Source organism: Ambystoma mexicanum, chromosome 12 (genome assembly GCF_040938575.1).
Source record: "Ambystoma mexicanum isolate Mex_15411 chromosome 12, UKY_AmexF1_1, whole genome shotgun sequence".
In the NCBI taxonomy this organism is placed as follows: Eukaryota; Metazoa; Chordata; class Amphibia; order Caudata; family Ambystomatidae; genus Ambystoma; species Ambystoma mexicanum.
This window is the reverse complement of record NC_090936.1, coordinates 1251682553-1251709921: the sequence shown is the minus strand read 5'-3', so window position 1 is coordinate 1251709921 and position 27369 is coordinate 1251682553. Positions and strand designations below refer to the sequence as shown.

Here is a 27369-nt window from a genome sequence, read left to right as displayed (position 1 = left end):
AATCTCATTCTCACGCGACCCCGTGGCACCAGGAAAATGCAGGATACACATCGGTACAGTGGTCCCAAAGGACCAAGCTATGCTCATGTAGAGGCAAATTGTGACGGGGCATAGAGTAGCATCCAGACCATGGTTGTTGGGGTGAAAATGAAACTGGGCCAATGAGAGCCGGGGAAAGTCTGAAAGACAAAAATGGACAGACTTAACTCACAACATTTAGGGAAAAGGAAAGCACATGGGTGAGTGATGTAATCGTTGGCGTGACCGACCAGAAGGGACAAGGGATTCCTAATTGACCATAGAACTTTCCTAGAGGGCATTACTAGTTTGTGTGGGGGTGGGGAGTGCGATATACTGTTAAAAGTCTGGTTGTGAAAGTCTGATGTCCTTGAGGTATGCTCAAGAGTTCCTAGGAGTTATTGGGACTACTAACCAGATAATCATACTGGAGCCCATCCTGTTGATGGCCACAGTGGTTTCTCGTAAAGCCAAGTCCGTGGACGGGTTTCAAAGTATGAAATTGGCTTTTTGGAGAATCAGTGCTGGGGACACAAAAGGGATTATTATAAAAGGATGTCGCTCGCAGAGTGTGTAAAGAATATACTTCAAATAAAGGGAAAGAATGTTAACCTGCCGTATACTTCAAAGAGGAGGTAATACTGGAACACAAAGAATTTTGACAGGGGACTGAAGTCCCTGTACTCTGGCAGCCATAGAGACTGTAGTCCCCGTACACTGGAGCCATAGAGACTGATGTCCCCGTACACTGGAGCCATATAGACTGATGTCCCCCATACACTGGAGCCATATAGACTGATGTCCCCGTACACTGGCAGCCATAGAGCCTGATGTCCCCGTACACTGGAGCCATATAGACTGATGTCCCCATACACTGGAGCCATAAAAACTGATGTCCCCGTACACTGGCAGCCATAGAGACAGAAGTCCCCGTACACTGGAGCCATTAGAGACTGATGTCCCCGTACACTGGCAGCCAAGATCACCAAAACAGAGTCCAGGTTATGATATATGATATGGTATGGCATTTATAACACGCCTATACACAAGTGTTTCACATAAACCATCTGCAGATGTTTCGGGGGTCCTTCAACACTAGGATTAAATACACTCTAGAGGAAACACTCCTTTTAGTCTGTAGGGCATACCGACCAGAAGTTATAGACCGTTTAAGGTTAAATGTAAAAGGCCCCTAAAGGAAACATTTGGCTAGCCTCAAAAGACCCATAACATGTAAAGATGCTACATCCAAAGGAAAAATAAACAGCAGTAAAAAAGTGAAGGAAATGCTCCAACACATCACTTCCTTGACATTGGCCAGCACCCTCATGGCTCAAACCATCCTCCAATGAACATCAGCAGAGAGAAGAAGGGGCAATAGAACAGCTAAATGTTTGTAAAATATCAAATTATTCAGCTAAGCTCCCCTTTTCCTTAAAGATGCATTTTCTCTTGCATATAAAGCCAACATGCACAGAGTATCACTCACATCACAGCTCAACAATTCTTTGGTGGAACCAAGCAAACAAATAACCCAACATGAGGTCAGACAAACCAAATAGGATTTTATTTTCACTCATCACTAATGTAGACCGCGATTGAAAGAAATTCTTACCTTCTTGCAGACTTCCAAAAGGGACTTGTAAAACTTCTTGTCCACTGTCCGAAAGATATGAAAGTGCAGCACATAGAGCCCGCAGAGGCCGACGTACCGCTCCCTCTGGTCAATTTCAGAGGGTTCACCTTCGGGAGCGCACATGGAAAAAAGAAACAACAAAACCCACAGCTTATAAAATGTAACTAATGCAAATAATTTGAAAACAAACTAAAAATGAAAATTTGATGCAACAACCTTCTTAAAACAAAATTCTACATATACCATGAGAAATACAATCATGAAAAAGCAATGGGCTCGCTGGGCATCATAGGGATCAATATAAATGTACAAAAGGCATTTACCAAGTTTCACTTCAACGTTGGCAAAAATTGTGCGGATAGTGTGCGAAAACTCTTCAGCAAAAGGGCCATTCTTGGACACAGACACGCCTCCATTGCTGGAATCAAACTGCTGCTCTATGCACCCCTAGGAAACACAAGAACATGGCAATCATGGATGCAGAGAGGGTAGAACCTTTGGCACTGATCAATACAAGCAACTTGTCAATGTGAATGGCAAACTGTTTGCACAAGTTGGGAAAATCTTGAAGGGCCTTTACGAATGTGCAATTTGTTCTGCGTGAACACAAATGACGTGGCTGCCCTTTCCTCAAGTTACAAATGACGCCGGAAAAGATGCAATTGGTGGGTCAAGAGGACTTCCGAGTACAGCCCAGATTCCATCAAATGCACTCCAAAAGTGCCGAAATCCTCTTCCGGCATCCCTTGTCACAGCCCTTTCCATCTGACTGGGCACATGGAATGGAGCAATTCAGACCCTGCCCTATCTCGGAATGCCACCAAAGGAACGCTCACATGAAACTGGCTTCTGTACAGTTTGTATTTTAAATGCAAAATAGGCACTTTAACTGAAAGGACAATGAAACTATGCGGTTTATGCAGCTCCACCCTTCTCCCCCTTTAATAGCTGAGTGCCTCCAAGCATAGGTCATAGTTATGCGGTTTATGACACTCCACCCTTCTCCCCCTTCAATAGCCGAGTTCCTCCAAGCATAGGCCATAATCATGCAGTTTATGACGCTCCACCCTTCAGCCCCTTCAATAGCCGAGTGCCTCCAAGCATAGGTCATGGTCATGCGGTTTATGGCACTCCACCTTCTCCCCCTTAAATAGCCGAGTGCCTCCAAGCATAGGTCATAGTCATGCGGTTTATGACACTCCACCTTCTCCCCCTTAAATAGCCGAGTGCCTCCAAGCATGGATCATAGTCATGCGGTTTATGACGCTCCACCCTTCTCCCCCTTATATAGCCGAGTGCCTCCAAGCATCTTCATGCATGACTGTGCACTGGGCAGCACATCTGTAATCACTCCATTCTCAAAAAAGGGATATCAAAACTGTGCAGTCACCAATGTGAACATTGCATTGAGAATCCCACTAATCCAACCCCTGCACAGAGAAATCGAAAGCTGGCAAAGCAAATGTGTGTGCAAGTCGGAATGGGACAATTTTTTTTTTCAAAAAAGGGCGGGCAGAAATGGTAAGGGGGTGAAGAGGGGAGATGTAAGGATTGGCAGAGGGTTTGGGGGTAAACCTCTACACTTGGGGAAACACCATGAAGGCCAAATATGCACTGTTTCCATTAAAGGGAAATTCATAAGCTATTCAGTTAATGGTGTTGAGAATTCGAACCAACACATCCTAACATTCAAGAAAAAAAACAGAAGTAATGAATGTCACAAGAGAGACAACAGGCAAAGGCGTTGTCAAAGGCTTTATTCATGATGTCATGAAAGGGCGGAGGGGGCTTCGATTGTCCACCCGAAGACTGTACAGCATGATTTTTCCCGGGGTCAAAGTCTCAGTTCAAATAAAAGATGTCCAAAGTTCAAAGAGTACCATCTGAGCTCAAAGGTGCACGTAATTGCTGTTCATACTATAACATTGTCTTTTCCCTTTCTAACGCTGCTACAAATGTAGTGAAGTGAAAGTGTCCTTTGAAGTGTATTCTCAAGTATTACAAAGTGTTCTAGTGGAAACATCTAAAGTATTTAAAGTTCTTCTGGTGTAAATATAATAAATATATACATTATATATAAATATATGTGTAAGTGCTTCTTTGTAGTGCCTGTCTAAATAAGATTCAGTGTTTACCTACAGATCACATCTTCCTCTTAACATAAGCCTGACTGCTCTGCCACTCTACCAAGGTCCTTAGCTAGTACAGACTGATAATAAGAATTGGAGATCTACAAACCACTGGGATAGCTTACTAAAGTCTTAATACCAGTAGGACTTTAGGAAAGCACCCCTAACACTGGTGCTACAAGCTGGTGGGAGTTGTGTAGGTTGGATTACAGTGTTTCCTGCTAATTGGATTTCAAACATTGCCTTCGAAGTTCATGTCTGCACCGTGAGGAGCTGGGGGGTTTGGAGTCTTAACTTACCCTGCCTCCCACAGCATCTAAATAACTGTCAGACATCGGCTTTGAGCCCAAGGACTGCTATCACCAATATATATCTGGCTCGTGAAGTAAAGCCAGCTTTAATGAGCAAAGCTGTTGATCCTCCTACGGAAACCTGTGTGGAGGGGAGGAAGACTATTCTTGTACGAACCAGCAACTTTAAGGTACTTAGCTTGTAAAGAATGACCTCTGCTGAAACCCTCACAGGTGGCTCTTTTAAAAATACTTGCGCCTCACAAATTCACAAGTGTAAATGGAAAATGCTGTAACATCACCAGTCATTGCCAACTAACTCCGGAAATGGGAAATGTGCCAGTTCAAACAGAGCGTCTCACTGAACAGACTGAACAGATTGAGCAACTGACTCAACTAGGTGAGGTGCACGATGAGAACCGGTTGAATTCCGAGTTAAAGAATCAAATCTAGATTCATCCAGTGACCGTAAGAGAGGATCTGGTAAGTCCACATTACGATCCAAAGGACATTCAATTATCCTTGGTTGAAGAGAATGACCTAACAGGTCCTAAAGGAGACTTGGATTCAAGTCATGAAGACCATTCTGATGATGCTCATGTGGACTTCTCTGATCAACAACAGTCCATCCAGGGGCATCCTACGGCTGATAAGGAACTCTTGAAATCCCAAAAAGATAAAAACAGGGAAGATCGGTATAATGAACAGCTACAAAAACCCCAAGGACCAAATAAGATACAGAATTTTCTTTTGAAAACCAGCTACCAAGCCAAGAACTTTTTCCAATTTGAAAACAACTTGATAAAAACAAGTAAAAATTTGTGTCAGCCATCTAAGCAACCACGCACGCACAGGACAGTAACTCCTTTGAAGACTCCCACCACTAACGTATTCGAAGATTTCTTCAACAAACGTGGGAAAGGTCATGTGGATTGTCAAAGTGAACTTTCAGATGCTGAAATTTCGGTAGGAGCAGAGGAAACTACTGAAACCGAAACTGCAATCAAGCACCTTTCTGTGCAACCTTCCAAATTGGTAACTAAAGGATAAGCGGTATCCCAGGAAGAAACCTCTACCCCTAAGCGATGGCATTTTGACAAGTCTTCTGTGAATGAGCCAACGCTACCTGTTAAGCTTCTGGCGGGAACATCCAACTCAAAGAGAGGAAATGAGCCGACAAACGCCTCTTGGGGAGGAAATGAAACTGGACTCAAAACCTAAAGCTGTAGTTCGAGATAAAAATAGCTTAACACCAGATGTGCAAGAGAATCTTCTAATTAATACAACTAAAGATGACCTTAGCTTGTCTAAGAAACCGTCCTTGTCCATTGTTGTAAATGACAAAGAACCATCAAAGGATAACTCGCTGCACAATGTTGATATTAATAAAATAGACCAATCGTGTCCAGTCTCAAACACTATCAACTTTGCCGCCTCCTCCTCCATCTCATGCCCTTTCGTTACAACTCCACCCCGGAACAAAAGAATGAATGAGATTCCAGCAATTGCCAGAAAAGAAACACGGATTAAAAAAGCCTGATCTTTTTGCGATTATGTCAGCTGTCACAATAGCCTTAGCTCCATTTAGCAAGCTTTATGAGGCTCTTAATGAGACATTAAAAGACCACACAGTGATGGCTGCATTGATGCACACCAAGCTGACTTATCTGGAGGGGTATGTTATGGCAACTGAGGCTAGACAAAGTAAATTAAACACGAAGGATCAAAGTACTCTTACCCCGGCCCCCCGTGGCAGGGACGTAAATCCAGAACCAGTCAATCTGGTATCAATTACAGAGAAAGAGATTTTGGCTTCAATTGGCACTTAAACAGAAAAAGCTTGCATAACACTGAATATTCGGTCAAAAACAAGTCGTATTGATAAGGAGAGGGTATCAGAGGGGAGGGTAGTGGCTAAGCCACCGAAAACCAACCCTCTCCAGCCGCCCCAAGCTATGGCTCGCAAAAGGACCAGTTAGAGTCCTTGATAACGCCACAAAAAGAAAATTACAGCAAGGCAAACAACCACCTAGATTGGAAAATGTGACTAATGGCTGTGTAGTGTTAGAAATCAAAGACCCTCTGCAATCATTAGACCAGCCTGAAGAGTCTGAAAAAATGAAGACAATTAATTAAAAAAATAAGCTCGATTCAAGGCAAGACAACCAAAAACCGAAAGAAATGAACAGCCATAAAGATAATAAAAACAACTTCTGGAAGGGCCCCACAACCAAATCAGGTTCGGAAATCATCCCAAGTTGTCATAAAAGGAAAACACACTGCAACAATATTTGAACAGAGGAAATGTAGGTTTGGCAAACGAAAACTGGTATCAATAAAAAATGTACAGTCTATTAACATCGAAGAAGTAAGCACGTCTGTGCTGAGCATAGACGATACTGAGACTTCTAAGGACTTGATGGATCTTAGTCAATATACGATAGAAGAATCTGAATCTCAGCTAAAGAGAAAAGCTGATTCTGCGATGTAGAGCTCACCGCCTCCCGACTATGAAAAAAGTAATTATACTGGAGCCTGATTCGCCGATTTTTTCAACACTTGATGAGAAACGCCTGAGGCTTCTCGAGGAGCGAGTAGAGGTGGATAAATCCTCGATTACCAGTCAACATTGTGGTAACAGATATAACCGAGAAACCTCTAAGCCAAGGGTATCAAATTTGCTGACCAGCAGAATTCAGGCGAATGAACATCGCAAAAGAATTGGTAATAGTGTAACCTGGCGCACCAATTCACCTGAAAGAAAACGCCAGCAAAACCAAGCAACTCATCATCATGTTACCCTTTCAAGATCATATGCCTCAGTAACTAAAAACCATGACTTACGACAAGGATCTAAACATCTGAATTCGTCTAATAAAAAAAGAAAAAAAAAACACTCTTAAGTTAGAGCCAATTTCTGGATGAAGGGGATAAGCTCATCCTTGACAGGAAAACAATATTGAACTTGTTCAACCATATCCCTAACTAAAGACAACTGCGTACGTACGGAGGACCTAAACATCAATGAATTTGGCAAAAAGGGCCGAAATTATAGTATTTTTCGTCACACCACCTCACCGCTGGTGAAGTTAATGCTACTTAATGGAGCGGAAAGCCTGCTAATGGTAGGCTATTTTAGGGAAACCAAACCAAGTGAACGTAACCCAGATGGGGGCAAGTTTAAGAAAAGAAATTACTCCACTCGATCTCTATGCCAAGAGAGCAGAGTATGGAACCCTGATTCGAGGAAATCTCGAGCAAATGAAAATAGAAGAAGGTCGTCGACAGAGTATTCACCACAGGATTCTGCAAAGATTCCAAAAGTATCCAGATGTGAAACCACTTCAAAAACTAGTGGATACAGAAAGGAAAGACTAGTTGATACTCATTGATCCATTTCCCAAGACAGTGACCATTATGAAGATCTCTGGGTCTCGAGTCGTATGCCTCATGGGCCACGGCCATCAATGAAAATAACTTTTGATCAAGACCTTAGCAGCGCCCAAAGTGATACTGCAGTTGCTACCCACCTCAAAGGTTTCAAAAGAGATTAACAAAAGAAATGGGCTTGGATTCCAGAAGCCCTAGCTAGTCACCCACGCAATTAGCCATCAAAATCCATCTACCAACATCCGTTGCAAAGCAAAATAGAAGCCTCTAATTTATCTCAAAATGTCTTAGCTTTAGGGTCTTAGAACACAAGAGGCTTTAGCCATTTCCCTGGAGACGTAAACCTGGGGAAATTCGATCCATTATGTCTACAAGAGACATGGCTAATGAATAGCCCAACTTTGGATGGGTATGAGATTGTAACTTCGCCAGCTGTTAAAGGTCTTAAAGGCCGTCGGACATCAGGCCTGTTAATAGCAATATGTTCCGGAAGCGAGTAACATCTGCAAAAAATGATATTTACAAATACCTTCATCCAGGCTTGTCTGATCTCTTGGATCCACAAATGAAAACAGTGAGAAAACAATTCTAATAAAGTTCAACCGAATGTAAAATTCCTAAGAACAATGGAATCAGTTATTGATGAGTCTTATGATAAACACAAAGTTGATTACACAATCATATGTGGGGATCTCAATGCGATATGTCCAGATACTGGAGAACAAAAAACCCCAAAGAATGTCTTAAAAAATATATCAGCCTAGAGAGGCTCTCAGTGGTCAGCATTAATGGAATTAAGAGACCTCTATAATTTACATTCAGTAAACGATACAAATAAGCCTCTTATCCCATCTGGGGAAAGTGCTGGCAAGAGAGCGACAATCGACTATATATACGTATAAAAGGAACTGCTCTCTTTTGTAACCATATTCAAAGGGAAAAGAACTTCACAAAGTGACCATATTCTGTTGACTGTCTCATGGAAAGCATCAAAAACTCTGAAGAAACGAATGACGACCAATATAGAAGCCAGTAACAAAGGGACCCGTCTAAGATTGACTGAAGCCTTGATGATAAAGATTATGCACAAGTATCTGTGAACTAACTCCAAGAAGTAAAAGATTTGGGTGTGTTAGGAGGGGAATATTGTCCACTACGACTCCAGTATCAATCAGAAAGGAAGAGGTTGGACATCATTTAAAACACAATTTTCATGTGTATAGTGCCCTCTTGATGGAAAAGAGAAAAGCAATGCGCCAAAAAAAAGTTTGGCATAAAAAAATAACGATGGAAGATTTGACACACAAAAGCAGAGGTAAAGACCCATAAAAATTGGCTGGCACATCACCAAACAGCACAGTACCAACTAGACTCGGAAAAAATGCTTTGTGCTGTCTGTGGAAGAAAATCCAAAGACTTCTGGTAGTGAATTAAGTCTACATCACAAGGTACTAATGACTCCCTACAAAATAACGTAGGTGAGCAGAAATGGGTAGAGTACTTTACAGACCTGTTCCAAAAACCAACAGGTGCTCCTCGTGTCTAACAACATCCAGAGCCAACTTGTTGGGACATTCAATATGATGTGGAATCAATCAGAATGAAAATAGCTAATTTAAGTAGCTAGAGAGCCCCGGGTCCTGACGGGATCTCCAATTATGATCTGAAAAGCCATTCAGAGGTTTAGGTTCAATTCATCTGTGAGATAGTCAAAATATTTGTTGAAACCAAGTCAATTCCAGTTTCTTGCCGTACTGCAAATGTTGTTCCAATCTTTAAAAAAGGCAATAAAGAAGACCCAAAGAATTATTGGCCCATAGCCCTATTGGACGCCATTGGCAAACTCTTTGGTTCCCTAGCATTGGACAAATTTGAATCATGGGCAAAAACGTCTGACAGCATGGATCCCTTTCAATCAGGCTTCAAAACAAAGGAACGACGGTGTGCAGTCATAATGTCGACAGTCAAAATGTCGACAGTCAAAATGTCGACAAATAAATGTCGAAAAACAATGTCGACAAACAAAAATGTCGACATTTTTCGATATTTTTTCGAAATTTTGTATTTATTGTAAGAATAAATAAATAAATATATAATTAGAATGCGTTGAGTATGAGGGGTGGGAGGGTGGTTGGGGAGGGTGTGGGGGGGTGTTGGGTGGGGGGGGTTGGGGGGGGACCCCGGGGGGACCCCCCCAATAGTAAATGATACTCTTTTTGGTATTTATTTATTGAAAAAATAAATAAATATATAATTAGAATGTGTTGAGTATGAGGGGTGGGAGGGTAGTTGGGGAGGGTGTGGGGGGTGTTGGGTGAGGTGTTGATAGTTTTAAGTGACATTTTTTTTTTGAAAAAATGACTTTTTACATAATAAGTATAGGATGTCGACATTATTTTCGACATTTTTTTTTCGACATTTTGACTATAAACCAGGAACGACTGCTAACATCTTAAGGCAAGGATCATGAATGGTAGCCCTATAGTTTTCATCGCATTCGTTGACCTGTATTGGGGTGAATTCTCAGAAATGTGCTAATTCCCTCCACCTTAGAGACCCCCAGCAACTTTGCTGGATTTTGAAAACTTGATTTTTTTTTAACCTGGAGAGAGTGAGACTCTTTTTCCCACTCTCTCATGTATTTGAATGCGATTTTGAACATATTTCCTTTGTGGAGTCTGACAAACTCCATAGGCATCATCTTTTACATTGTGTCACACAGCACCTTCAGTGCGGTGGCACAGGGAAGTCTTTCAGATTTCCCAAAGGTTTAAATACCTTCCTCTTGGAAAAACTACTGTTTCCAAGAGCAGTAAAGTGAAATGGACTCCATTTGTAACCTTCTAGACCCAGCACACACTATCTTACAATAGAGTGCTGGAGGGGTTACCTAGTATCCCCTTTGTCTAGCTTCTCATTTAACATTTTTATGTTACCCTTTTCTCACTGAATGGCCGGTGGCAGTGGTTTACTTTTAACTGGTGTGCATTTACCGCGGGCTGCGTTCGCAGCTGCAGTAAAGCACCTAAGCGTGCATTTTTGTCAAAATGTCACTGGTCTTTTTTCGTCGTTTCTTTGTGGAAAGGTCCTTCTTGAGATTTACTCTGCGCGCCAAACCAGGTTTTGTCCCTTTGTTTGCTTTGCCTTTGGTGGGATTCACGAGTGAAGCCCGCCTTTGGCTCCAGGGTGTCTGCGGTGGTCAGGAAGTGAGGGAGGTGCCCGAAACTCCCTGTGCTTAGTCTCCTAGGAGCCCCAAATGCACTCTGTAGTGATTGGCCAGCGGACTGTCTGGCAAGGACAGCCCTCTGCTGGGGGACTGACAGCTAGGCTTGAATGAATGGGAGAAACATGAATAAAAGGCAAGGCTTTTGGCATGGAAGGCAGAGTCGACCACAGGACGAATGAACCGAAGAAGAACTTTAAGAGGATGCCTGCTGCAACTCCTGGACTGTTGGTTTGCCCGGTGAAGCCCTGCTGCTGTGCTGAAACTCCAAATTCGTATAGTGACAGAGAAGCCCCTGCAAGGACGACTTCTCCCTTTGAGTTGGTGGGACCAATCAACTCCAAAGTAAGCCACCTGGACATCTTCTCACAGCTGGTTGAATTTCCACAGAGTTGCTGCTGGAAACCGAATAGCCAGGGAGATGAACACCAGATTGTGTGCGTTGCTTTTAAGTTGGCCAAGAGTTCCAGGAAGATCCTCTGGACTCCCAGGAAGCAGGGCTGACCGAGCCTGATCCCCCTCAACAGTGTGCGGGACCCCAGAAGCAAGGAAAGCCCATCTTGACAGCCAGGAACTGTGGTGTTGCTATTTGCGGTAGTTGCAAGGAGCTGAAACACCTAAGTGCCACTTCTTTGAAGATTGCCGGTTGTGAGCGCTGACCGTCCCATTGCAGTGCAGGAGTCCCCACGACTGAGGCCCTGGAACACTGAGATCTGCAGAGCGGCACAGGAACAGGATCATCTGCTGCACTTTTTCTTCAATCCAAAAGGTACTGTAAAATCTGAGAGAACCTGCCTCTTGTTGTAGAGTTGCTCGCATCTTCTACTACTCACAAGCCTAAACAGCTTGTGGCCCTAAATTGATTCTTCTTTTCTTCAAATAATTCTAAAACATTGTGCAAATACTTTTTCTACTTAACTACCAGAAATGCTTCAGCTCATATAGACCTTTGCCCATTGACTTTGGCTTAACACGCAACACTGAATGACTCTGCTTAGGGGATCCAAAAGTATTTGCCTGCTTAAGAATATTTGTGGTCTCGTTTCTTCCAATAACCTTTTCCCTTGACCAAGTTCTAAAAGTATTCTAAATGCAACATTTAGATATTAATGTCCCCAGCACCCTAACTATTGAAGTCACCTGAGGGTGTAGGTTGTGACTGTGGGCCATCCAAAAAGGGTCTTTACTGATTTAGAAACTAAGAGTGTGCAGTTTTGAAGTGTATTTGTGTGTTGCTTTTATATTGCTCCCTCAAGAAACCTTGTGTGTAAGTGTTTATTTGAATACCAGTCACTGTGAATCTCTGTGTAACTCCACTACTGCTCACATTGACCCCGCTTGAGATAAGCCTGGCTGCTCAACATGCTACCAACCTGTGTAATACAGACTTATACCAAAGGGTGGGTTCCTATTGCCAGGAGGTTAGGCTTGTTGTAGTGCAACCAAAGGGTACTGCATACAATCTTGCCTAATACGCGCATCGCACGTGGTACAAGCTTGCTAGCCGTGGTCGGGGCCAAGACACCGGCGGCAGAGGGCGTGGGGGTCTGAAGTAGGAAATAGCCCTTTGCAGGCTGGACATCTGCTGAACTCTGTTGAAGTTGGCATGCACCGGGGAGGAGTGTGACGCCTGAGGAAAGAGTACCTGAATGAAAAAAAGACAAAAAGATACAAGTATCCGCGTGTTGAATTACATGGCTGAAGCCAAACCCGGCAGTGCTGGTGAATTCGGCCTGTTCCCGTTGATGCGGAAAAGGGGACGGAGGTGTGGCGCCAGAGGGCGGAGTCAGTGCATCACATGTGCCCAGGGCCACACCCCGGTGCGCCTCTAAATTTAAAGGTGAAGCAGGTTTTTTCCTGGTGAAAAAGATTCAGTCTCCCGCTCCTAGGAAGGGACACCCATGCAGTATGGAGGAAAGGAGACGAGACGTAAGTGAAGGGAAAAGGAAATACATTCTTGAAGAAGAATAAACCCAGGGCCCCACTCTCCCTACTGTACGGGCCTGGCCGGAGGGCCGAGGCCACGTGGTTGACAGTCGTCGAGCAGTTGTGGATGTCTTTGGCGGCAGGTAGCCCACGAGGCAGTCATCAAGAAGATTAGTCAGGACCGTAGGTAGTTGGGACAAAGTAACCAATATTAACTCTTGCGAGCTCCGCATTAGGCAACCAACTAGGTTGGCAGAAAAAACAATCCGAGGGACCTCGACGCATGAGGGATTTTGGGTACACTGCATGTCACGTTAGGGATAGTGTTACAGTCACGCCCATTTCAACGTCCCCTTTCGATCTTCGAATGAAAGATGCAATACTCTGCGATTACCACTAGACGTCGGACTATATGCACAGCATGTGATTCTAAGCAGATTCACAAGCATCAGAAACAATAATAAAGTTCCCTTCTCCTGGATGTCAAGTGTCCAAGTTTTCTCAAAATAAAAGTTCCATGACATTCCAGCTTCTTATGACAAAAACAAAACAGTTCAGGGTTCTCCCTGGGCTAGGAGAATTACTCCCTTCACCTAGCGGATTGCCCAGAGTGCCGTACTGCTCTCAACAAGTCTTGCAGTTCTTTCAATGACATCTCAATGCACTTTGCTTTCTTTATAATCATCGATTGGGCCTGTGAGAAACTGGAGGGTGTTCTCACTCCTACTTCCCATGGATTCTCTACGCAGGTGGCCAGAGAAAGGCCATCGCTTTTGGATCCTGCCCCTTCGGGTGGAAAAGTGAGGAGGATCACCTGGGTGGAGGGTCCCTGGGGGTTGGGAGAGAGAAGCTCTCTGGCGAGACGCGGTATCCATATTTTGACCTTCAGAAGAAACTCCTATTCCAGAAGCACTTGTGGGAGATTGTTCTACATGTCCCATTGGCCCAGGAACTGACAGGAGATATTATAAGCCTAAACGTAGAAGGAGAATGAAAATGACTAAAGATAAGTTAGGTGAGAAAGGGTTACCCCCTTTCCCTAATAAACATCCGCCAACCTTTAATGGCTGTTACAAGCTAATTCCCCTCATTATTCCACACACAGCACCTGACAGTACTGAGACAAAGAGGCGGCAACTGAGATTAATGAAGATCACCCTTCTTCACCACTTACATACTGAGACGAAAAAGAGGCAACTGAGATTAATGAAGATTATCCTTCACCACTTACATACTGAGACAAAGAGGCAACTGAGATTAATGAAGATCACCCTTCTTCACCACTTACATACTGAGACGAAGAGGCGGCAACTGAGATTAATGAAGATCACCCTTCTTCACCACTTACATACTGAGACAAAGAGGCGGCAACTGAGATTAATGAAGATCACCCTTCTTCACCACTTACATACTGAGACGAAAAAGAGGCAACTGAGATTAATGAAGATTATCCTTCACCACTTACATACTGAGACAAAGAGGCGGCAACTGAGATTAATGAAGATCACCCTTCTTCACCACTTACATACTGAGACGAAGAGGCAACTGAGATTAATGAAGATTATCCTTCACCACTTACATACTGAGACAAAGAGGCAACTGAGATTAATGAAGATCACCCTTCTTCACCACTTACATACTGAGACGAAGAGGCAACTGAGATTAATGAAGATCACCCTTCTTCACCACTTACATACTGAGACAAAGAGGCGGCAACTGAGATTAATGAAGATCACCCTTCTTCACCACTTACATACTGAGACGAAGAAGAGGCAACTGAGATTAATGAAGATCACCCTTCTTCACCACTTACAGACTGAGACGAGGACGCTGCATCCTAAACACTGGGAAAATCAGGCATGACTGCCCAACGATGGTCAGGCAGCTCTAATTATCCTGACACACCTGCAGCCTGTCAGAGGGCTACAGGTGCATAGAATGAAAGGCCAACGAGTTCCAGGGAGGGGAACCCGCAAGCAAAGCTGTGAAGGAGTGGCTGGGCAGCCAGTCTTATCCCAAGAGGGGTATATGCGAGCTGTAGAGAAGTAACAGAGATTCACAATTAACAGTATCCAAATAACATTTATACTCCTGGTTTTCTAGTAAAATAATTATTTAACAGTCAGTTTTAAATAGGCCTTCTTTAGAAAGGGCAATATGCAACAATAAAAATGCACTTCACTTCTTCAGATTTAAGTTACGCAAGTAGATACCCTTTTGGGATATCTCACACAAACTTCCCACACCCTGAGGGGACTTCAATTACTAGGAAACTGTGGACATTGATATATCACTTTTAACACTTAATTCAATACTGAGGTTGTGGAAAAGGAAACGGTTAGGGAAGGAAAAAAGGTTAACATGTTCTCAGGTGAATACTTTACAATCCCCCAATGAAGTCTAGGTTAGACCTTTCCCAGCAATACAAGTTTAACTTATGCATCCCCTATGAGGGACGGTTAGAACCAAAGTCAATGGGTCAGAAGAGTCTGCAGGGAGCCAGGACAGCCAAAGGCACTTTGAACAATGTCCAGGGAGCTGAGGCACTTCTTTAGATAGCACAACAGTCTTGCACAATGTTTTTTAGAGAGCTTGTAGAAACAGAATCGCTGTTGGACCACAAGCTGTAAGCCATGTGAAAGGCAAAGCTGCAAGCAACTCTGCAAAAAGCAGCTACTTCAAGTCTCCAGTGAAAACAAGCAAGCTACAGACAAAAGAGGTAAGTACCCCTTCAGTCAAGACAGTACCTTAGGTTGGAAGAAGAGGATCCATTTGGCTTCTGTTCTGGTTGCAGTCCTGCAGTCCCTGGGTTCCTGGGCCTCAGTCGTGGGGACAAGAGGGGGGACGTCTGGAGGACTCCTGCACTGCAGCTCGAAGGTCGGCGGCGGCTATGGGCTCTTTTCCAATCAGCAGCACTTTGCGGTTTCAGCTACCGGTCAATAGCACCGCCACAGTTCTTGGACACATAATGGGCTTCCCTTGCTTCTGTGGTCCAGCACACTGGTGAGGTGGCTCAGGCTTGGGTCGTCATGCTACTGAAGGGTCTTCAGGATCTTCCTGGAGCTCAGGTCCATCTTAAGATGGTGCACTCGTTTCTGGTGTTCCTGACCCACTCGGTTCCAGCAGCAGCAAGTAAGTACAGCCAGCAGGGAGAGGGATTTCAGTCAAGTTTGTCTTGGGGTCAGTTGGTCCCACCAACCTAAGGGAAGAAGTCATCCATTCCGGGCTTCTCTTGTCAAAACAAAGTTGGAGCTTCAGCACCGCAACAGGGCTTCACCTGGCAGTTCAACGGTCCAGGAAGGTACATCAAGCTTCTCTTCCAAGTTCTCCAGTGGTCGACTCAGCCTTCTGTTAGAGACCTTGCCTTTTATGCAGGTTTCTCCCATTCATGCATAGCCTAGCTGTCACTCACACAGCAGGGTGCTGTCCTGCAAGGACAGCCATCCAGCCAATCACCACTGGGTGCATTCAGGAAACAAAGGATACTAAGAACAGGAAGTTTCAGGCACCTCCCTCGCTTCCTGCCCTGCCAGACACACTGGAGCCGGAGGCGGGTTTCAGCACCGAAGCCCACCAAAGGCAAAATGAACAAAAGGGTTAAACCTGGTTTGGCGCACAGAGTAAAAGCCAAGAAAGATCTGAGAAGCAAGAAATGGCAAAAAATTTAAAAAAAGACCGGGCCATTTTGACAAAATGGGCACCCATAGGTGCAACACTGCAGCGGAGGATTCAGCCTGCGGTAAAAATGCACAAAGGGAGGAAAATTAAACCACTGCCACAAGCCATTAAAGGTAGTGAGGGAAAAAAAACATTCTTACATTAACTAGAAAAAGTGGCTACTAAGTAACCCCCTCCCCCCCAGTATTTCCGCATAGGATGGGGTGTACTGGACCTACATAGGAAAAATAGTTAAGTAATGTCAATTTCACTTTACTACTCTTGGGAACAGTTTACCCAAGAGAAAGTATTTAAACCTAATAAGAAATCCAAAGGACTTCTCAGTGACACTGCACTTGTTGGAATTGAAACAATATTATGCCTCCTATCGCAGCAATTGTATGTGTATTGGCCTATGCCAAGTTGTCTAAATCATCATATGCAAACAAACTCCGCGGCAAGGTCTTGACCTTAGAAAAAGTAATGCAAGTCGCCATCTTGGATTAAGCCGCCATTTTAGGTTCTCTTGTAATATGGAAGTCACCCTGAACATCAAAATGGAGGCCGGATGACATTCTGAGTAAGATTCTGGCCGTTGTGACCTCCGTACACATGAATAATTAATATGCCTGCAGGCCACTTGTCGGGGTCGCGAACTGAGACCTTGTCCTATTGCTGACCTATGTGTAAATGTACAACTATATCAGTGAAACTAATCAAAGATGCATATATTATAGGATTGACCTGGCAAGGAACCCATAGGCCCGATCCCTAGAATGGTTAACCTGCGAGGGGGTTGGCCAAGGGCTGGACAAATCATATAAAAGACCCAAGTATTCCAATGTACGGTCTCTCTTACTAATACATCGAACCTTCGTTGAAGTTCGTTACGTTACTCTGAGAGCCGAATAGCTATCCGTTTGTCAATTGACTTTGGTAACTGTTGTAGCTTTTAAATAAAGCACTTGTATGTTCTTTGTAACCTGTGTTGGTGTGTTTCTTTTGGGCTTCCCGGCCTCGTATTACTTTTATGTTTTCACAGTTGGCGCCCGAACAGGGACCCTCAAGATTGATGCCGGATCATTGAAGGTTGACGCAGACTATCGGACTGGGATCAGACGGTGTGATACTGCGGGCCCGACCGAACGAGACGCGATACCTCGGCAGCGTTGCACGATCCGATCCTTGGACGATAGTCGTGTGGTCTGACACGGCATCATGACGAGGGTCCATTTTTTGAGGCGGGCAGATTTGTCAAAACCACCAAACACAAGGTAAAATTCGTTAGGTAAGTTCTTTAGTAAACCGTACGGTCCTCCTTAGGTTTGGTCAGGTGCAGTCGTGACCCGGCTCTTAATTTAACCCTGACAATTTGAATTTGGCGTATTGTATCTGCAGACACAATTATTGACCAGGTAACACCAATTTTTTGTGAAATGCCTGGCAAATTGTCTAGCTGCTTTAGGGCTCTGTTCCGCAGCGATCGACAATCTTTGGAATTTAGCCGCCCGGCACCACAGGAGGGTTTGCCAGCATGTACTATGTACTGTAAGTATGGCATTGGAAGTATAGTATTTAATGATATTTGGCACAGACAAACCAGACATGCCTTCGAATTTTAGTGGCCAATTAATGGTAGTTTTGAGATCCCCCGTATTGAATACCTAGAATCGGTCTTGCTAAAAAAAGAAGGCCAGACCTGCAGCCTTTGATGTTTTGCAGAATTGGAAAAAAGAAGCATTGCAGCAGCTTAAAAGTAGGGATAAACATGCACGCCGTCATAAAACAAATGCCGAAAAGGCGTTGTTATATGATAAGGAAAAACATTCAGAGTCAGTTAAAAATATGGATAGGGCTTTTTCACTCGGAATCCAGAAAATGTATCCCTCTAAAGATTTCCATGTTTCTGAAGAATTTATTGAAAAGTTGTTAAACGAACGCAGGCCTGGTGCCTCTGCGCCGCCTCCGTATGATCCTCTCCTGGGTGCTCTGCCCATTCCTGCTGTTGTTCCTGTTGTTATTCCTGTTCCCTCTGTACAACCTATTGTTCCTACTCCTCTAGTTGTTGTTCCTCCACCTATCGCACCACCCTTTTCTCCTGCGCCGATAGTTGCACCCTTATTGAATTTGCCTGCACCTCCGCTCCCGAGTGGTTCTGTATTGACAAAAGTTGATCAGGGTGCGGGGTCAAAGATTGTCACTCGTAATACTGTTTCTACAGATAAGAAACGAGAATTATTTGCATGGGCTAAGCACTGTATGGAGAAAGGTGATCAAGTTAACGTTTTTTCCACATTATCAAATATGGACAATTTTCCCGAGAAAAATGTTTTTATCGAAGGTTTGGGGACTCATTAATGTGTGATGTGGGGTAGATTACAAAATTCAGATCTCCCACAAGGAGTGAGGGATCTAAATGCTTTAGCACTTTCGAGGGACACAGAGGAGAAAGTACATGGTCATGTTGAGAGATTGAGTATAGGAGGGACTTTGAGAAATCACGAGATGAGGATGATGAAGACGACAGTATGTATGTGCAGAAACAGTTCCTTCCGTGTCGTAGATCAGCACCTGAGGAAGTACGAATTTGTACCAAAGATGCGATTCGATGGATCTCGGATTCATCGATACCGCCCGATGAAGTATATGACACGTATAGTCAGTATACAGTAGAAATGCAAAGGAAGGTGATTCAGGTAATGGTACAGTACCTGCAGGAAGAATGTGTACGGAAGAAGGTTAGTTGTCCTATAAAGTTATTGGGAATTCTTTTCGCCCGACACTTCTTCGACTGCCTTAGCGCTCGATCTGGCTCTGTTGCTTAGTAAGCGGTCGGAATTACCTATCTCTCAGTTGCCTATGAGAGAGGTTCCTCCGACATTAGTCCCGAAGGTTGAGATTCCTGCTAACGCTGGGACTGGTGCACCCGCTGTGGATATCCCTGCGCATTATGTATCGCAATTTGTTCACGTCCCGTTTTCACGACAGGAAGTGAACACTATTAGACAATCAATTCCCGATATCAGGAAAAACCTGACAGGGTTTTACAAAGAGATAGAGTCTGTTTTGCAGTGCTCTGTGTTCACCTTAAGTGATATTGACTTGCTATTCCCTGTACTCCTACCCGTAGATTTATGGAAGCAGTTTCGGACAATAGACGATGTGCCAGGGTTGGGAGATACGTGGGCTAACATGACTAGGTTTGATGGGGAAAGACCAGCTGGTGAGAAACCACCTCAGGTAATACTTACTTTGCCTGATAGAATTGTCGCAAAATTAAAAACTATAATTCCAGAGAAAATAATTATTTGGGACAAGCTTATGGCCTGTGTTCAAGGAAACACTGAAGGCGCCACCGAATTCTTTAATAGATTCGAACAAGTATTCTCTGACTTCAGAGGACAGGACTTGGGTACAGAGTCTGGGAAAAGGTTGTTTGTGGACAAATTTGTACGTGGATTGTTGCCCGACATCCAGTCACAGGTTATATCCTCTGAGAGCGCTTGGCAGGCGAAATCTCAATCTGAAGTTTTGCACATGGCTCAGTATTATGAGAACCGCGTTAATAATGAAAAGGAGAAAATAGAGAAGAGGAAAGGAGATCTGAAGACTAAGGTATTGTTTCAACAAATTCTTAGAAATCCCAGAGGAGGTACGACAGACCAGAGGTCAGTATGTCCCAAAAGGAAACGCTCCTTTGGGTTCTGTGAATATTAATCAATGTGCCTATTGCCACCAGGAAGGTCATTGGCGAGCACAGTGCCCTGTCCTTCGACAAAGGTCAAACAATGCATTTGGGAGTATGGGTAGACGACCTAGAGGTCGCCCTGGAGCAGGGGGCCCTGATAGAGGTCAGTTTTCACAAGATCCTCAGCAACCTTTTTCACGGGAAAATCAGACTTCGAGAGTGGACGCAAGAAACATATTCGATCACCCTTCTGCTGCCTGCCTTTCTGAAGAGCTTCCTTCCGACGACATTTTATTTTGTTTGGACTGCCCGAAGCAGGTTTTGGAACCTTCACCTATTCCCGTTAATCAGAAAGGTCCCTGCGTTGAATTGTTAGTGGGAATAGGAAACATCAGTTTTTGATAGATACTGGAGCACAGAAGTGCTCAATTGATCATTCCCGGGTTCCAAACATTCCACTGCCAGGGCAAACAAATGTTTCTGTAGGGTTTTCTGGTATACCAATTGTTTGTCCGGTTTCTTCACCGGTGTCTGTTTCTTTGGGTCCCTTTATGGACCATTGTCCCTTCCTTCTGACTTCGAACTGTGGACAGAATTTGCTGGGGTTAAATCTGTTGGAGAAATTGAATGCAGTAATTCATTGTTCCTCTGATGGAGTACGACTGACGGTTTCACCACAGCAACTTCCCAATTCTCAGTTTCTGATTCGGCCATTGCCTCCTGAGTTTAGCGTTGTTCCGGAATGTTTATGGGCAGTTGACGACAATGATGTCGGGGTACTACAGATTGAGCCTGTAAACATAGTTTTGAAACGTGGAGTTAAACTACCACGCATTCCGCAATATAAAATATCAGTTGAGGGCGAGCGTGCTTTGAATTGCATTTTCTCCGATTTTGTGCACCGAGGGGTGATCGAGGAGATTGCAGGTAGTTTATGTTACAGCCCAATTTTGCCTGTATACAAGAAAGGCGACAATGCAATCCCATACCGTTTTATAATTGATCTTCGTGCTATTAACAAAGTTGTCGCCCCACAATTTCCAATTGTGCCTGATGTAACAACGATACTAACAATGATCCCTGCTACAGCTACGCACTTTAGTGTTGTGGATTTAAAGAATGCATTCTTTAGCATTCCTATACACAAGGAGAGTAGATATTTGTTCGCATTCACCTTGGGAGGAGGTTCATTTACATTTACTCGGGCACCTCAAGGGTATACTGAAAGTCCAAGCATTTATAGTAGAGCTTTGAAAGAGCAGCTCGACACCCTTGAATTGCCACCTACTTGTACACTGCTTCAGTATGTCGATTTGCTTTTGGCTGCAGATTCTGAAAGTGCTTGTAAAGAAGGCACTGTACTGTTGCTTGTTCATCTAGCTAAAAATGGTCATAAAGCTTTGCTCAAAAAATTTCAATATTGTTGTCAGGAGGTCGCCTATTTAGGCTACCTCCTGTCAAAGGAGGGGAGAAGATTGACACCTGAAAGAATAAAACACATTTCTGGCATGTCTGTTCCAAATACACAGAAAGAAGTCAGAGCCTTAATAGGTATGGCTTCTTACTGTAGGTTGTGGATCCCGAACTTTTCACTAGTGATAAAACCGATGTTGGCTTTGACGAAGAAGGGCATTTCTCTGCCACTGCCATGGAAATCGGAACATCACTGATCATTTGAGCTTCTCAGAACCGCGTTATGCTCTGTACCGGTTCTGGGTACTCCAAATTATAACAAGGCCTTTGTGTTGTTTGTGCATGAATGTGATGGATGTGCTTTGGCTGTGTTAACACAGGAACACGGAGGGAAGAATAGGCCGTGCGGCTACTACTGCTCCGCCCTTGATCCTGTCGCATGCGCTTTGCCAAGATGCTTGCGAGCTGTCGCTGCTGCTGCCGCGTCTGTAAAACAGAGTGAGGGAATGGTCCTAGGCCATGATTTAATTTTGATGGTACCTCACTCTGTAGATGTCCTATTGAATAAAACCCAAACGCAACACCTCAACTCTGCACGGCTAACAAGGTATGAATTAATTCTGTTTGCCCCTCACATTCAAATTAAGAGGTGTTGTGTTCTTAATCCGGCAGATCTTCTACCTTACCCGCAAAATACTGTTTGCGGTGACGAAGAATTACATGACTGCCTGTATACCACTGAACAGGAAACGAAGGGCAGGATAGATCTTATAGATACTCCTTTTGGACAATGCAGAAGGGGAGCTGTTTTGTGATGGCTCCTGCTTCAAACTTCCAGACGGTACTTCTACAGCTGCTTATGCAGTTACTACGTTGAGTGCGGTTGTTGAAACTAAGAGCATTACGCATAACTCTGCGCAGGCCGCAGAGATTATAGCGTTGACCCGAGCTTGTGAACTCTCCGAAGGGCGTATGGTAAACATATATACTGATAGCCAGTACGCCTTTGGGGTGGCTCACAACTTTGGGAGGCTCTGGTCGGAAAGAGGGTTCCTAACCTCACATGGGACCAAGATCCAGCATGGTCCCTTGATAGTGCAATTGCTCTTGGCACTCTCACTCGCTAGGCAGTTAGCGATCATGAAATGTGCAGCACATCGTAAGGTCATAGATGATGTGGGAAAAGGGAACGCTTTTGCTGACCAGATAGCCAGGCAAACGGCCACAGACCTTAGCGCAGACATGTATGCTCTAAGGGAAACAAAAGAGGCCTATGTAATGGATGAGGGTATTGGGTCTGTGCGAGATATCCAAACTGATGCCACAATAGAAGAGTCTAAAAGGTGGGCCGAAGGAATGGGGAAACTGGATGATGATGGGTGTTGGGTGGATACATCTGAAGGAAAATGGTTGCTCCCTGATTCATATGTGCTGGCAATGGTTACGATGGCACACGGCCTACGCACGTGTGTGCTCAGCAGATCACGAAAATGTTAGAACAAGTCTGGGTGAATGATAACATTTTGAAGACTGCACAGCGACATGTTCAGAATTGTATGATTTGCTTACAGCACAATGTGGGGAAGGGGACAGCAACTCCAAGGGGAAGCTTTGGGCCCCCTTCTGTTCCCTTCGAGGTCATCCACTTTGATTTTATTGAGATGGAACGGTGTAACAATCTAAAATATGTTCTTGTGATTATTTGTGCTTTTATTAAATGGGTCGAGGCTTTCCCCGTTAAAGATGCTACTGCCATGACCACTGCAAAGACTATGGTAAAAGAATTCTTTCCACGATTTGGGCTTCCAAGGGTAATTTGGTCGGACAATGGTCCCCATTTTGTTGCAGCAGTAATTTTGCAGATATGCACAGCGTTACACATTGAAAAATGATTTCACTCAGCTAGACATCCTCAAAGTGCTGGGTTGGTAGAGAGACATAACGGTATCTTAAAGAATAAGCTTGCAAAAACATGTGCCGACACCAAATTGAAATGGCCAGATGCCTTGCCTATTGTATTGTTAGCCATGCGTACCACACCTCAAACTAAGACTGGGCTTTCTCCATTTGAGGTAGTGATGTGGAGACCTGCTAACATTTGGGGTCTTCCGAAGCCTAAAGCCCTGAGGGAGGTAGAAAATGTATTGCTTGTAGACTACTGCAACCAGTTGACTAAAAACCTGTATTTCATTTATCATCAGGTTCAATCAGCTTTACCTGTACGGTTTACGGGCCCAGGACACGATTTTCAGCCTGGAAGTTGGGTCCTAGTGAAGGCCTACGAAAGGTCTTCCTGTCTCGCTCCTCGCTGGAGGGGACCCTACCAGGTGCTGTTGGTCACTCGGACAGCAGTGCGGGTGGCTGGGAAAAAACACTGGATCCACGAGACGCATGTCAAGAAACTTCCTCACCCGACGCCACAGGTTACAGAAGAAGCAGAACCCCTCGCTGATGCTACAATCTCTGATCTTGGAGTAGCAAACAGCGCTGTGAGTGCGTCGGAGAATTTCTCTGAGCCTGTGGAGCTTGGGGAACAGTCCATTTCGTCTCCGCACTCTTTGGAAAAATCATTTCCGGAAAACATTGTTTCAAGTTCTGCGACTTCCGTCGCCTCCGATACGTTGCTTCCCTCAGGAAGTGACGTTACCTTGTTTCAGGATCAAACAGTTTTGGGTACCACCAGGTACGACCTTCGACGAAGAAAATAGAACTACGGCAGGGTCTTTCCGTGCATCTGGAAAGAAGAAGTGATTGAAAGTTTTCTCTTGTAAAAGAAAGTTCCTTTCGAACAAAAGGGAAAAAAAATGGATTCTGCTGGCTAGGGTTGGGAAGGACTAAGAAGTCGCGTGACAGTAGTGTCGCCAGCAACGAACATTGGGGTCGTCGATTGAGAAACTACGATGCCTGCCACCTCCACCGCTGCTCCCCGCACTGGACTTGTAAATAAGGGGGTGACCAACTCGGACAACGGACAATGTGCTTGGGCCCCGAAAACGTATTGCTGTGTTGTGTTAATAATAATTGGAACTTGCATAGTTACTGCTGTGGGACTTTGGTACTTCGAAGAAATTTACCCTCTAAAACCTCTACTGCCAATTGAGATTGTACCTACTAGTTTGACTCCCTCTGTACACCTTCACACTCGGTCACCTAGAGACTCCCAGCATAGACGAAAGTATCATAATAACACTTTAATGATAGTAATGAATGCAACGCATGCCATTTTTAATAAGAGTAATTGTTGGATTTGCACTAATTTACCGCAACATGGGAACAAGGGGCTAGGATGGTATATTCACCCTTTAGCTTTAACGACTGCTTGCTATGCCTCTCTTAGAGCACTATTCTTTGGCCGTTGGAATGATAGCATCTCAGGGAACTTTGATGGAACTAATTTAAATGATTTTGAGAAACGTGAATTGACTCCCCTGGGATGCTCGCTTTTTGCAAATAGAAGTAAACCTAATGTTGCTTCTATTAGGCCGTCTGATAAACTCTCTCTTCCTTTTCAAACTCTAATTTCCTTTAAAATGGCTCCGATAGGCAATAAGGATGCCGTGCCTCCTTCCTACTCTATTAATCATAGCCCGATTCAGTCCCCTTTTGTGTACAAAGAAATGGCACTCAGCCAATGGGAGATTTTGAAGGTTGTGTAAACATTGTAAATTTGACTGGGGAGAACAGGCCTCTGTATGTAGGGGGACCCGTTTATTTCGTTTGTGATAGTTCAGTATTTCCCTGGCTGCCCAAGGATTGGCAGGGAACCTGTTATTTAGGAATCCTGTTACCTGGGGTATTTATAGCTAGTACATTGGAAGTTTCTAAGGCTCGCCCACGGCGGGACGAAGATGGGGATACCCCTGGGCAAGTATTGGGAGACATAGCGAAATCAGTTGTGCCCTTTTGGGGACAGATAGCAAACTCTGAAAATATTAGGGGACTAGCAAGAGTACTGGAGAGAACCATCAACCAGACCTCGGATATACTCTACAATATGACACTAGAACAAAAGGCAATAAGATTGGTAGCACTTAAAAATCGGATGGCATTAGATGTCATTCTGGCAGAACGTGGTGGAGTATGCAAATTAGTGGGGTCCGCTTGCTCTGTTTTCGTACCAGATTCCTCGCCGACAATTTTCAAAGCAATACAGAACTTGCACATCCTTAGTTCTGAAGTACATGTTCCTGTGGGAGATTGGAATATTAGCGCCTGGTTCTGGGATTCTCTACGATCCTGGGGTTGGAAGGTGCTTTCTGTTATTCTGGTTATTTTGGGAATCCTGCTATTCCTTTGTTGCTGTTTTCAATGTCTACCTAGTATATGTGCAATGCTAGGGGGGGTGTTGTGCTCAAGCGGTGAGCGTAGTAGGGCACAAAATGTATGCCCCAGATACAGCATCTAAAGAGTTTGTGTTACAAGAGGTTTTGATGAACGACCTGATGGCTATAGACATTACAGATGATTCAGGATGTATGGACGACAATGCATGGAGTTATTTGCAAAAGTATTAGAAATTATATTAGCACTTGGCATAGGCCAAAAGGAGGGTCTGTCGGAATTGAAACAATATTATGCCTCCTATCGCAGCAATTGTATGTGTATTGGCCTACGCCAAGTTGTCTAAAACATCATATGCAAACAAACTCCGCTGCAAGGTCTTGACCTTAGAAAAAGTAATGTAAGTCGCCATCTTGGATTAAGCCGCCATTTTAGGTTCTCTTGTAATATGGAAGTCACCCTGAACATCAAAATGGAGGCCGGATGACATTCCGAGTAAGATTCTGGCCGTTGTGACCTCCGTACACATGAATAATTAATATGCCTGCAGGCCACTTGTCGGGGTCGCGAACTGAGACCTTGTCCTATTGCTGACCTATGTGTAAATGTACAACTATATCAGTGAAACTAATCAAAAATGCATATATTATAGGATTGACCTGGCAAGGAACCCATAGGCCCGATCCCTAGAATGGTTAACCTGCGAGGGGGTTGGCCAAAAGCTGGACAAATCATATAAAAGACCCAAGTATTCCAATGTACGGTCTCTCTTACTAATGCATCGAACCTTTGTTGAAGTTCGTTACGTTACTCTGAGAGCCGAATAGCTATCCGTTTGTCAATTGACTTTGGTAACTGTTGTAGCTTTTAAATAAAGCACTTGTATGTTCTTTGTAACCTGTGTTGGTGTGTTTCTTTTGGGCTTCCCGGCCTCATATTATTTTTATGTTTTCACACACTGAGGATGCTGTGTGTCACAATACAAAAAAACAAGTTACTATCTTACCTGGTAACGTTCTTTCGATGGGATGGTACGACAACGTATTCCATATCAATGACATGTAATCACCACAGCTGTGCTGCTTCGGAAAATCTTCGACGTCTGCATCCTGCGTCGATGACGTCGATACGCCACCCTCGAGATCCTCCTCTGACGGCCGATGTCACTGGATGTTATAAGTAGGACGCACGACGCCCGTAGCCTCAGTTGTAGTTTTTTCCCAGAACGTGTGGCACCAGTCTTCTGCCAGTCTGACACACAAAGCTTTGCGGAAACATAAGCTGCAATCGCATAAGAAATTCTGTAGCGGGGAAGGCAGGGAGGGAGCGATATGGAATACGTCGTCGGACCATCCCATCGAAATAACTACCAGGTAATAGTAACTTGTTCTTCGAGGGGATTGGGTCCTCAGACTTGAGGACCCAAGCCCCTCGAAGAAGGGAGTCTGTCATTGATGATTCCATATCAATGACAGACTCCCAAAGCAGTACCAATGCAAGGTGGTGGGAAAAGAATTTAGAAAACAGAAATTTAGAATGCCCAATCAAATTGCAGAGTAAAGGACCGCCTTGCCAAAGGCCAGATCCTGCCCATGGATGGAATCGAGGGAGTAGTGACGTACAGAAGTATGTACTGAAGCCCAGGTGGCTGCATCACAGATGTTATGAATAGGAACACCCCTCTGTAGGGCAGTAGAGGCAGCCATACCCCTGGTAGA

The 27369-nt window shown here is 44.2% G+C and overlaps 1 protein-coding gene across 4 annotated transcripts in view; it reads right to left on the bottom strand.

Annotated features, from left to right (window-relative positions):
* WASHC4 (WASH complex subunit 4) overlaps positions 1-27369 on the bottom strand; it is a 1230387-nt gene that overhangs the window by 904579 nt on the left and 298439 nt on the right. For all 4 annotated transcript variants that reach the window (XM_069629940.1, XM_069629941.1, XM_069629942.1 and 1 more), the window contains 2 exons: positions 1978-2101; positions 1634-1761 (listed from right to left, as the gene is read on the bottom strand). In XM_069629940.1, coding sequence (XP_069486041.1) covers positions 1634-1761; positions 1978-2101 — 252 coding nt within the window. The remainder of the gene's footprint in view (positions 1-1633; positions 1762-1977; positions 2102-27369) is intronic.